The 13334-nt window shown below is 41.6% G+C and overlaps 1 protein-coding gene across 1 annotated transcript in view; it reads left to right on the forward strand.

Annotated features, from left to right (window-relative positions):
* Positions 1 to 449: 449 nt before the first annotated feature.
* LOC311105393 (serine/threonine-protein phosphatase 5-like) overlaps positions 450 to 13334 on the forward strand; it is a gene marked incomplete at its 5' end in the record, with an annotated part of 31825 nt that continues 18940 nt past the window's right edge. The window contains 2 exons of the mRNA XM_084147537.1: positions 450 to 555; positions 11223 to 11464. Of these exons, the coding sequence (XP_084003663.1) occupies positions 450 to 555; positions 11223 to 11464 (348 nt within the window). The remainder of the gene's footprint in view (positions 556 to 11222; positions 11465 to 13334) is intronic.

The following is a 13334-nucleotide window of genomic DNA, read 5'->3' on the forward strand; positions in this document are numbered from 1 at the left end:
AGCTCTGCTGCCACCTGGAGGTTGATTCACACTATTGCCCCCTGTTACTTAAAGCTTCTGTGATTCTGTATGGCCTAATAATGAACCAGCATAGGTTCTCTATACAGAACAGTAAAGGTTGTTGTTTTATTCTGAATTATCATGAAATGACAGACGGCTACAGTGGATGTGAAATTTGGCCAAGAAATTCCAATATATTCCTTCATTGTAGACTAATAACTTATTCTTTCAGTTTCACTTATTTAAAAAAAAAGAAAATTCTGCTTATTTCTGTTAAAACCTAGTGTCAATGGTTATTTATTTATTTTCAAATTAGGACAACTCTGCTACCCCAGACAGTTGACGCTTCAGTGAAGCGATTGAAAACTGACTCCAGATCTGGGCTCAGTCGAAAAGTATAGTTTGCGACCTTAGGACTGCAACGTGCGCACTTTGCGACTGTACTGTCAATGGCGAACGGTACGGCAACTTCCGCTAGCGGCAGCAGAGAGAAGATGGCGGAGGGAGATAAAAATGCAGAGAAACTCAAGGAGATGGCGAATAATTGTTTTAAAGGTAATATGACAACCCTGTAAAGTTGTTCTAGATCAACGTTATCTTTCAATCTATCTGGATAAAAGTCTGCAATGATCCAAATTCAGTGCCCTTCATATGGGCAACAACGGTGGATTTGTCTAGCACACATGAGCCGGTTGCTATGCTATCAGCTAGCTAGCAAACCGCTAACACACTCCGTGAAAACGTGCCTCACAGTCGTGTGGTTGTGTTGTCGTCGCAACTTGGGTCTTCTTAAAAAAAACAGAAAACGATCCATTTATATTCCGTGTAATATTGATAATTGTGATTATCCAGTATGTCGTAAGTAATCTTGATGACACCAACCACGATTCTTCTAGATGGCTTTTTACGCTGAACAAGTCGGTGTTGTCAGTATCACACTGGCGCGTTGCAGACAGGCCATGTCAAGTCATTCATTCGTTAGCTAGTTTACTGGTCGTTAGCAAATATGATTTCACTGTTTTGGTTTGATTTTGGCAATTTCACACCCGTCATCATATATTTTCCGTTTGAAAAGAGAAACCTGTCTCACACGATAAATCATAGTTTGCACACAATACCCTAAATGTCGTCGCTACTATAGTTAGCTTATTGGCTAACGTTAGTGACAAGGCCCCCAAATTGAGATATCCCTACCCGAGGTAGAACAAAACACAATCATGTTTTTTCACATCCCTAATGTCTCCCATTTATGAAACGGATGGTTGTGTAAAAATATTTCCCATCAAAAGTGGTTAAATTGATAGACATTGTGACACACCCCCAGGTCACTCTACAGTGCGACCATTTTACTCGCATATGCGCCTAAATATCTTTATTTACGAGCGCCAGTGGTTTCTAACTTTAATATCTCAAATATTTTTCGTTGTGCTCCTAAATGACTCTGCGTGTGGACTTTTTTCCCAACTTAGGTGCACACATGCTCCTTGAGGAAAAAAAGGTCAGGGTATATCCCTTAATCAAAAAGTACAGAATAATGCCTGGCTGGAGGTGCGAAAGGCTGCAGAAGATCATTTAACTCAATATTGCAAGCTCTGATATTGCTAAAATGTGGAATACAAGTAGTTTGTTGTCTGTCCTACATACACAAACAAACAGCATTAGGATATATTAGTGCATATTTGAAATATAGACCTGTAAACATAGATTTCAACTGTGAGCGTTACTTTTTTGGTGGCTGATTTAATAGACAACTTTCAAGTAAAATTTGCTTCCATTCAGTGCTGTATGGTCCTGCATGACAAAAATGCATAAAGTTACACATCTTTTTTGATGTTGTGGCTATTGTAATCAGCTCTAAGGAAAACAAGTGGGCTCAGACATCGGAATTATATTTTTTGTGGTCCAACGTTTTGTAACTTTAGCCCCTATTCTTGTAATTAGTCAGTGGCAACCACAGATTATCTTTGGGGGCCACCATGGATGTAGCCTCAAATCCAATATGACGTCCAAAATCCAAGATGGCAGCCATAGTACCATTTGATTGAGGTTAAATCACGTGTAAACATGGATTTAGGAGATTATACTTTTTTTTCTTCAGAATTGTGTGCAACACTCATGCCCATGAAGACTGTTTTGGTGTAATTTTATTCAATATCCAATATGGCCAACATGATTACAATCTAACACCTATAGATAAGATCTTCCTACCATGGAAAGGAAAATACCTGTGTGGAAACATCACCCTGATTAACTCTTTAGTCATACCCCAGTTTACCTGTTTGCTTATGGTCTTGCCTATACTTAGCAACCTGTTATTTAAATTAAATGAGCAAAATATATTAAATTTTATTTGGAATGGCAAGCCAGACAAAATTAAAAGGGCCTATTTATATAATGAATATGAATTTGGAGGGCGGAAATGATTAAATATTAAAGCATTAGACCTCTCACTAAAGGCGTCAGTCATACAGAAGTTATACTTAAATCCAAACTGGTTCTCTAGCAAATTAGTAAGAATGTCTCACCCCATGTTCAAGAATGGCCTTTTTCCCTTTATTCAGATTACAACCTCTCACTTTCGGTTATTTTGAAAATGAAATCATCTCCATAATATAGTTATTTTTAAAACAAGCAATAGAAGGTTGGTTGCAATTTCTGTTTAATCCACCAGAAAAGACAGAACAAATAATACAACAAATATTGTGGTTAAACTCAAATATACTAATTGATTAAAAAAAACATAATTTTTTGATTAAATGTTCAAAAAAGGTATACTCTTTGTAAATGATATCATAAATAGGACTGGTGGAGTTATGTCACACATGCAGCTAACAAAAATATATGGGAATGTCTGCTCTACTCAAAATTAACACCAACTAATTGCAGCATTACCGCAAAAATGGAAGAGGCAAGTGGAATTGGGGGAAAAAGTAAGGAATTTGTCTGTCTGCCCTGCATTAAAGACCAAAATTGGTTAAAGAAAATTGTGATAAATAAAAAAAATATACCAGTTTAATTTAAGGACCAAAAAATGTACAGCTGTGCCATATAGTTTGCAAAATAGTTGGGAAGAGATTTTCACATGGTTTATGAACTGATACGTAAAATGTCGCCAGATTCAAAGCTTAGAATTTTTCCATTTGAATTATTATACACAATTCTTACAACCAATAGAATGTTATATATATATATATATATATATATATATATATATATATATATATATATATATATATATATATATATATATATATATATATATATATATATATATATATATATATATATATATATATATATATGGGGGATACAACCTTCCCAGCTCTGCAGATTTTGCTGCGAAGAGACAGCCATTAGCCCCCCGTGTAGCTCAGTTGGTAGAGCATGGCGTTTGCAACGCCAGGGTTGTGGGTTCGATTCCCATGGGGGGCCAGTATGAAAATGTATGCACTCACTAACTGTAAGTCGCTCTGGATAAGAGCGTCTGCTAAATGACTAAAATGTATCATTTATTTTGGTACTGTCCATATGTAGCTTGTTTTTGGTCACAGGTCCAGGAATGGCTGAAGAATTGCAGAATTTACCTGGAGCTAACACTGCAGATAGCAATACTGGTGATTTGAAAAGTCAAAGTCAATCGTTCAATAATATAATAATACTTTTAGCTAAAATGTTTATCTTTCATTTACAATCTGTAGAAACTATGAGAATAGAAAGGTTCCGAACTTTTGTGAAGCATCACAGCACAGTTGAAAAATATATGGCAAAAATAAATCCAATATGGATGGTGTTAAGAGATAGATGGGAGGTGTTGAATGGAGTAACAACAAGATAACTAATGTAAAATATACTGTGTCTGTAAAATGTATATAGGTTCACAACTTTTGTGAAACATCACAGTTAAAAATGTAAGGCAAATAGAAATCAAACTGGATGGACATCAGAAATAGATGGGAGAGGTAGAGGGTAGAGGAAGGGCAGGACTAAAAACAAACAAAATAGAACTATTGTAAAATTGACTGTGTCCGTAAAATGTATATAGTGTGTATAAGTTGGAAGTAGAAGCCTACGTTTTGTTGTTCATTAGTTTACTCCAATTAGGGGAGGGGTGGTAGGGTTAGGGGAAAATAATAAAGGAAAATAAATATTTTTAAAGATATGCATGTACAGTACCAGTCCAAAGTTTGGACACACCTACTCATTCAAGGTTTTTCTTTTGTTTTTACGTTGTAGAATAATAGTGAAGACATCAAAACGATGAAATAACACACATGGAATCGTGTAGTAACCAAAAAAGTGTTAAACAAATCAACGACACATTTTTAGATTTGAGATTCTTCAAATAGCCACCCTTTGCCATGATGACAGCTTTGCACACTCTTGGCATTCTCTCAACCATCTTCACCTGGAATGCTTTTCCAACAGTCTTGAAGGAGTTCCCACATATGCTGAGCACCTATTGGCTACTTTTCCTTCACTCTGTGGTCCGTCTCATCCTAAACCATCTCAATTGGGTTGAGGTCGGGGGATTGTGGAGGCCAGGTCATCTGATGCAGCACTCCATCACTCTCCTTCTTGGTAAAATAGCCCTTACGCAGCCTGGAGGTGTGTTGGGTCATTGTCCTGTTGAAAAACAAATGATAGTCCCACTAAGCCCAAACCAGATGGGATGGCGTATCGCTGCAGAATGCTGTGGTAGCCATGCTGGTTAAGTGTGCCTTGAATTCTAAATAAATCACAGACCGTGTCACCAGCAAAGCACCCCCACACCATAACACCTCCTCCTCCATGCTTTACGGTGGGAACTACACATGCTGAGATCATCCGTTCACCCACACCGCGTCTCACAAAGACACAGCGGTTGGAACCAAACATTTCCAATTTGGACTCCAGCCCAAAGGACAAATTTCCAACGGTCTAATGTCCATTGCTCGTGTTTCTTGGCCCAAGCAAGTCTGGGCCAATGAAATTGCAATTCGACCATGAAGGCCTGATTCACACAGTCTCCTCTGAACAGTTGATGTTGAGATGTGTCTGTTACTTGAACTCTGTGAAGCATTTATTTGGGCTGCAATTTCTGAGGCTGGTAACTCTAATGAACTTATCCTCTGCAGCAGAGGTAACTCTGGGTCTTCTATTCCTGTCGCGGTCCTCATGAGAGCCAGTTTCATCATAGCGCTTGATGGTTTTTGCGACTGCACTTGAAGAAACTTTCAAAGGTCTTGACATTCTCCGTATTGTCTGACCTTCATGTCTTAAAGTAATGATGTACTGTTGTTTCTCTTTGCTTATTTGATCTGTTCTTGCCATAATATGGACTGGATATTTTACCAAATAGGGCTATCTTCTGTATACCCCCCCCCCCACCTTGTCACAACACAACTGATTGGCTCAAACGCATTAAGAAGGCAAGAAATTACACAAATTAACTTTTAAGAAGGCACACCTGTTAATTGAAATGCATTCCAGGTGACTACCTCATGAAGCTGGTTGAGAGAATGCCAAGAGTGTGCAAAGCTGTCATCAAGCCAAAGGGTGGCTACTTTGAAGAATCTCAAATATAAAATATATTTTAATTTGTTTAACACGTTTTTGGTTACTACATGATTCCATATGTGTTATTTGATTGTTTTAATGTCTTCACTATTATTCTACAATGTAGAAAATAGTAAAAATAAAGAAAAACCCTGGAATGAGTAGAGCAGGGTTCTTCAATTCCGGTCCTGGAGGGCTGAAACACCTCTGTTTTTCATCCTCTCCTTCTAATCAGGGGCTAATTCAGACCTGGGACACCATGTGAGTGCAATTAACTACCAGGTAGAAATAAAAAACAGAAGTGTTTCGGCCCTCCAGGACCAGAATTGAAGAACCCTGGAGTAGAGGATAATTAACGTAGCAGGTTAGGAGAATTAGGTTAAAGTTAGGAAAATGGTTAGGGTTGGCTAAAATGCAGAAAATATCAACTTTTGATGTTAATTTGATAAAAGCTGTATCCCTTCTAGCCATGGCTTGGCCGGCCCGTCCCACTCCCCATTCCCGAAATGAAGAAATTATCAAATTGATGTTGGACAACTTCGATGTGTAAATAAGCAAAATTCATTAAGGCTGGTTCATTGAGAAAGAGCTTATTTTCCAATGCTCCTGTGGAATAAGGCCCGAGCCCATGCATTTATGAAAGCACTCGTTTCCAAAGCTCAAATGATATCTCTCTTAACATTTATTAACATCCAGTAGAACTGTAATGGTTATTGTAATTTGAACTGTTGTGACTCGTGTCGTGTGATATAAGTGGCTTATTGATATCAACTCTGTTTCCTACTATAGACAGTTGGCTGCCTAGTGATTGATAACAACACTGTTTCCTACTATAGACAGTTGGCTGTCTGGTGATTGATAACAACACCGTTTCCTACTATAGACAGTTGGCTGTCTAGTGATTGATAACAACACTGTTTCCTACTATAGACAGTTGGCTGCCTGGTGATTGATAACAACACTGTTTCCTACTATAGACAGTTGGCTGCCTGGTGATTGATAACTGTTTCCTACTATAGACAGTTGGCTGCCTGGTGATTGATAACAACACTGTTTCCTACTATAGACAGTTGGCTGCCTGGTGATTGATAACAACACTGTTTCCTACTATAGACAGTTGGCTGCCTGGTGATTGATAACAACACTGTTTCCTACTATAGACAGTTGGCTGCCTAGTGATTGATAACAACACTGTTTCCTACTATAGACAGTTGGCTGCCTGGTGATTGATAACAACTCTGTTTCCTACTATAGACAGTTGGCTGCCTAGTGATTGATAACAACACTGTTTCCTACTATAGACAGTTGGCTGCCTGGTGATTGATAACAACACTGTTTCCTACTATAGACAGTTATTTTTTATTTTTATTTTAGTCATTTAGCAGACGCTCTTATCCAGAGCGATTTACAGGAGCAATTTGGATTAAGTGCCTTGCTCAAGGGCACATCGACAGATTTTTCACCTAGTCGGCTCGGGGATTAGAACCAGCAACCTTTCGGTTACTGGCACAACGCTCTTAACCACTAAGCTACCTGCCGCCCAGTTGGCTGTCTAATGATTACAACATTGTAACTCTATCCGATGTAATAAGTTGACAACAATGTTTCGTTTCCAAGTGCTACTGTATAAGCTCAACTGAAATGCACCAATTGCTCATGATGCACATCATTACTCTATCAATCCATTCCAAATCGTTATACTATACGTGACACAGGGGCAGCATATGTTGATCTTGCCTAGGGAGGCAGCAGAACTGCTGGGACCGGGTCTGACCAACACAGCGGCGGCAGACCTTGGCCTGCTCAAAGTGAGCCGCTGCTGTTGGGAAGTCAAAACTGTCCAACTCCTTGGAGCCGCTTGATGCACATCAGCCCCATTACTTTGTCCTCAAGAAGGAGCGTTTGGGAGGACGTCTTTACTCTGTTTTGGAGAACGAATCTCCTCTTGGCGGGCTAATGTCCCAGCAGCTTGAGGATTTATTATCCAATGAAGTATATTTCCCTTTGATGTTGGAGCACACTGACTGGTGCCATGCTGCTGTTGTTGCCAGCTAGCCATCATAAACTAGCTAGCTGGGAAGGGCTCATCAGGATGACTGAACCGAAATCCATTCGTTTCCACTCGACTTTCAGCTGCGCGACATATGTCATCAATTTGGGCACCCCACGGAGGATTTCACATTTAAATGCCCTTTTCCTGTAGTTTTCTTTCTTGTAATGGATGTTACTGTTTATCAGGGAGACACAAAGATGAAGTAAACTAATGTCATCGCTGAATTCATGTTATGGTTGCTATTTCATGCAGCCACGGAATAGAAAGGATCGAAACAAATGTTTAAAGTTGAGATACTGCATCATTCACACAAAGTGGGACTGTAAAATGAGCCTGGGTGTGTGAGTATGCCTCCAGGACCAGTTGGCCTCATGTCTGGGTGTGTGAGTATGCCTCCAGGACCAGTTGGCCACATGTCTGGATGTGTGAGTATGCCTCCAGGACCAGTTGGCCTCATGTCTGGGTGTGTGAGTATGCCTCCAGGACCAGTTGGCCTCATGTCTGGGTGTGTGAGTATGCCTCCAGGACCAGTTGGCCTCATGTCTGGGTGTGTGAGTATGCCTCCAGGACCAGTTGGCCTCATGTCTGGGTGTGTGAGTATGCCTCCAGGACCAGTTGGCCACATGTCTGGGTGTGTGAGTATGCCTCCAGGACCAGTTGGCCACATGTCTGGGTGTGTGAGTATGCCTCCAGGACCAGTTGGCCACATGTCTGGGTGTGTGAGTATGCCTCCAGGACCAGTTGGCCTCATGATTGGGTGTGTGAGTATGCCTCCAGGACCAGTTGGCCACATGTCTGGGTGTGTGAGTATGCCTCCAGGACCAGTTGGCCTCATGTCTGGGTGTGTGAGTATGCCTCCAGGACCAATTGGCCACATGTCCTCCAACAAATAAGACCAAGGACATCCAAAAATCCACCAGATTAACCGTTTCTAATGAAGCAACGCTGATACCAAATTCATTCTAGGGAGGAAAAACTCAACTTTTAGAACCCCAGTAAACGTTTAGATTGCTTAGAACCCCAGTAAATGTTTAGGTTGCTTAGAACCCCAGTCAACGTTTAGATTGCTTAGAACCCCAGTCAACGTTTAGATTGCTTAGAACCCCAGTCAAGGTTTAGATTGCTTAGAACCCCAGTCAACGTTTAGATTGCTTAGAACCCCAGTCAACGTTTAGATTGCTTAGAGCCCCAGTCAACGTTTAGATTGCTTAGAACCCCAGTAAACTGTTAGATTAGAACCCCAGGAAACCTTTATATTGCTTAGAACCCCAGTAAACCTTTATATTGCTTAGAACCCCAGTAAACTAACATCTGCTAACTGTGAAACATTTACAATATAATGAGCGGTTCACATGATCACATCAGTCCCTGAAAAGGGAGGGGGAAAGGCTCAGTTAATCAGATTCTGTTAATCTAAATGCAAATAACTCATCTGTGATTGACAGAATGCAGCTATTATTGCATGTTGACTAACCAATCGCAGTGAAATGAGATTAAATCTAGTCATGATCAGTTTCATATATTGCATTCCGTAGCGTAAGTGTAGTAGGTTGGCTTGATAGCAGCATTCATTGACGTTGTTGGTTGGCTAGCAAGCAAAACCTGACATTACACATCATTCCATTTTTTTGAAAACGTACGTTTTTAAGCCCACTGTGATGTATAACACTGCCAACCGGGCGAAATGGCGTGAAAGGTGTCCCGTCATTATGTAGTCTCTCAAGCCAGACGGCTTACTTACTTCCACAATCTTTGAATGCTACAGGGTCTGGCTACGTGAGACTGCTAGCTAACGTGATAAACTCTGGTGTTTATCTAGCAAATTAAGTAATAACAGTATCAGTATTCTCCTGCAGTGTGTTTCCTGTAACTCAGGATACCAAGTCAATAGGTTGACGATACATTCTGGCTAGAAGATGGTTTAGTTATTGTCCAAGGCAAATCAGAGTTGTTGCCAAAAGAAGTGCACTGATTTGAAATAGCTAGCTAGCTACATGGCCACAACTCAATGTGCAAGTGTCTGCACATTGTCATATCAACCATCAAGTTTACGGGGCAATGGATGGAAAATATGTGAAAGGAGACGTCCATGCTGCCCCTCTCTTTCCATGACGGATGTGAGAAGATATCTAGTCACAGCAGAAACTTCCGGTGCAGTGCAGCCCCAAGAGTCTTTACTGTGGTTAAAACCCAATAGACAGCAGGCCTTATGATGGCTGCTACAGTACCCTGCTATAGTACCCTGGTACGCTACACTACTACACTACAGTACCCTGCTACACTACACTACAGTACCCTGCTACAGTACCCTGCTATAGTACCCTGGTACACTACACTACTACACTACAGTACCCTGCTACACTACAGTACCCTGCTACAGTACCCTGCTATAGTACCCTGTTATAGTACCCTGGTACGCTACACTACTACACTACAGTACCCTGGTACACTACACTACTACACTACACTACCCTGCTACACTACAGTACCCTGCTACAGTACCCTGCTATAGTACCCTGTTATAGTACCCTGCTACACTACACTACAGTACCCTGCTACACTACACTACAGTACCCTGCTACAGTACCCTGCTACAGTACCCTGCTATAGTACCCTGGTACACTACACTACTACACTACAGTACCCTGCTACAGTACCCTGCTATAGTACCCTGTTATAGTACCCTGGTACGCTACACTACTACACTACAGTACCCTGGTACACTACACTACTACACTACAGTACCCTGCTACAGTACCCTGCTACAGTACCCTGCTATAGTACCCTGGTACGCTACACTACTACACTACAGTACCCTGCTACGCTACACTACAGTACCCTGCTACAGTACCCCGCTATAGTACCCTGGTACACTACTACACTACAGTACCCTGGTACCCTACATTACTACACTACAGTACCCTGCTACAGTACCCTGGTACACTACTACACTACAGTACCCTGCTACGCTACACTACAGTACCCTGCTACAGTACCCTGATACCCTACACTACTACACTACACTGGTAGTGTAGAGTTTCCACGGGGTAGCTAGTTACTGTAGTAGCATACCACTGTTATCCTGCTATGGATCCCATCAGTGTGTTGTAGGATTGCACTTGAAATCTAGGAGAATGTAACACTTCCATATCACAGCAACACAGTGCTAAGATAACACTTCATCAATGAGCCAACCAATCCACCCGCTAAGGGAAAGACACTTCCTACTGTGTGGGTTTGTCTTACAGTGGTACACATTATAGTGCAGCCTTTGAACCTTGTGGTTTTATGACTTTGCTCAATACAGCCATTGACAACTCCACTCCGTGGGTTTTCATTGAGAAGTTGAGTAGCCCGTTCCTTGTTGGGCATTAAGCCAATAAATGCATATTATTGAAGATAATGAGTGACTAGGGGAAGTCCACTTTAGCCTTGTTAGTTGTCAGCCTGAGAAAGCGGCCCTTCAGGCTTCTGGTTCAGTGGAACTGATTCTGATCTAAATGAATGTGATGTTGTTTTCTAGAGAAATACTATGACCATGAATGTGATGTTTTCTAGAGAAATACTATGACAATGAATGTGATGTTGTTTTCTAAAGAAAGACTATGACAATGAATGTGATGTTGTTTTCTAGAGAAAGACTATGACAATGCGATCAAATACTACACGGAGGCGTTGGAGCTCAACCCGGCCAGCGCCATCTACTTCTCCAACCGCAGCCTGGCGTACCTGCGGACAGAATGCTATGGCTACGCCCTGGCCGACGCCACCAAGTGTCTGGAGATCGACAAGAACTACATCAAGGGCTACTACCGCCGAGCCACATCCAACATGTCCCTGGGAAAGTTCAAGGCTGCACTCAAAGACTACGAGACGGTAAGACCGGACACGGTTAGACGAGAGTTAAAGGTACACTCAGCAAGATGACAGGAGAGGAGGCTTCAAGGTACACTTAGGATGATGACAGGAGAGGAGGCTTCAAGGTACACTTAGGATGATGACAGGAGAGGAGGCTTCAAGGTGCTCTTAGGATGATGACAGGAGAGGAGGCTTCAAGGTGCTCTTAGGAGGATGACAGGAGAGGAGGCTTCAAGGTACTCTTTGTAGGATGACATCATTGTAAATCCCCAGGTGGTATATTTACTGTAGTGGCTACATTGTCCAATATAATTGTTCCAAAACATTTCCATTTTAATCCTTTAGCCACGATGGAGAGTGGTGACATGTTAGTCTTGACGCATACAAATCCAATGTCCAGAGTTTGATTCAAGTCGAAAAATAATAATACATTTATTTGTCGTTCTTCTGGATACAAAAATGTATAGGATTCTACCAAAACAAATTGTGATCATTAAACTAAAGAAACAAACAGCAGGGTGAACATGGTCTGGTACGGTCAAAAGACTGTGCGCTGCCATTCCGGCCACTCCCATTAGGCCTTGGAGCGTGTATTCCTTTTTAATTGTATTCTCCATTGGCCTGTAGATGGGGTACACACACTTGACAGCGGATCAATGGCAAACACACAAACAACAGAAATGCATCATGAATTGGAAACATGCAAATATACAATATTTACCTATTTGGCTCCGACAGTTACAGTATGGAACACAGATCTTAAAGACTACCAACAAAATACAGATTGGAGAAGATTCTGGAACAATATCCCAATGAATATCCCCTATGAATCATCAACTAATTACACTACAAATTAATTTCCAGATTTTATTTGACTCTAAATTGTCTGTTGTGTTCTCAAATAAATATTGGAACCTACATTGCACATGTGGGACTGCCCCAGTGTGAACACGTTTTGGTTACAGGTTGCCAGGTCTGTGTCAAGTATAGTTGGTGCTGCCATTCCCCATCTCCCTAATATTTTATTGTTGAACAATTACTCTTCATTGACTCTCACAGTACCCCAGAAACGAGTATAGTTGTACGGATTGACTCCGGCAAAAATAATGTTGGTGACCAGATGGAAACCTCCACATAAGCTCAGTTGTTGTAGTAGTAGTAGTAGTAGCAGCAGTAGTAGTAGTAGTAGTGGAGGTGGTGGTGGTGGTGGCGGCACCGAGGGGCGCAGTGGTCTAAGGCGCTGCATCGCAGTGCTAGCTGTGCCACTAGAGATCCTGGTTCGAATCTAGGCTCTGTCGTAGCTGGCCGGGAGACCCATGGGGCGGCGCACAATTGACCCAGCGTCGTCCAGGGTAGGGGAGGGAATGGCTGGCAGGGATGTAGCTCAGTTGGTAGAGCATGGCGTTTGCAACGCCAGGGTTGTGGGTTTGATTCCCACGGGGGGCCAGTATGAAAAATAAAATAAAAAATAATGTATGCACTCACTAACTGTAAGTCGCTCTGGATAAGAGTGTCTGCTAAATGACTAAAATGTAAATGTAAATGTAAATGTAGTAGTAGTAAGATGAGGACAGAAGTGGAGAATGTGGGCGTGTCACAAGGGAGGAGCCAATAATGGGGGCGTCTTCACAGTTTAGAAAGTCGCCCTGTTTGAGATGATGTCATCTTGCAGAGGTCTCTACCTTGACAGTGTGATAACAAGGCAGTCGCCCTGTTTGAGATGATGTCATCTTGCAGAGGTCTCTACCTTGACAGTGTGATAACAAGGCAGTCGCCCTGTTTGAGATGATGTCATCTTGCAGAGGTCTCTACCTTGACAGTGTGATAACAAGGCAGTCGCCCTGTTTGAGATGATGTCATCTTGCAGAGGTCTCTACCTTGACAGTGT

Source organism: Coregonus lavaretus (genome assembly GCF_964263955.1).
Source record: "Coregonus lavaretus genome assembly, chromosome: 30".
In the NCBI taxonomy this organism is placed as follows: Eukaryota; Metazoa; Chordata; class Actinopteri; order Salmoniformes; family Salmonidae; genus Coregonus; species Coregonus lavaretus.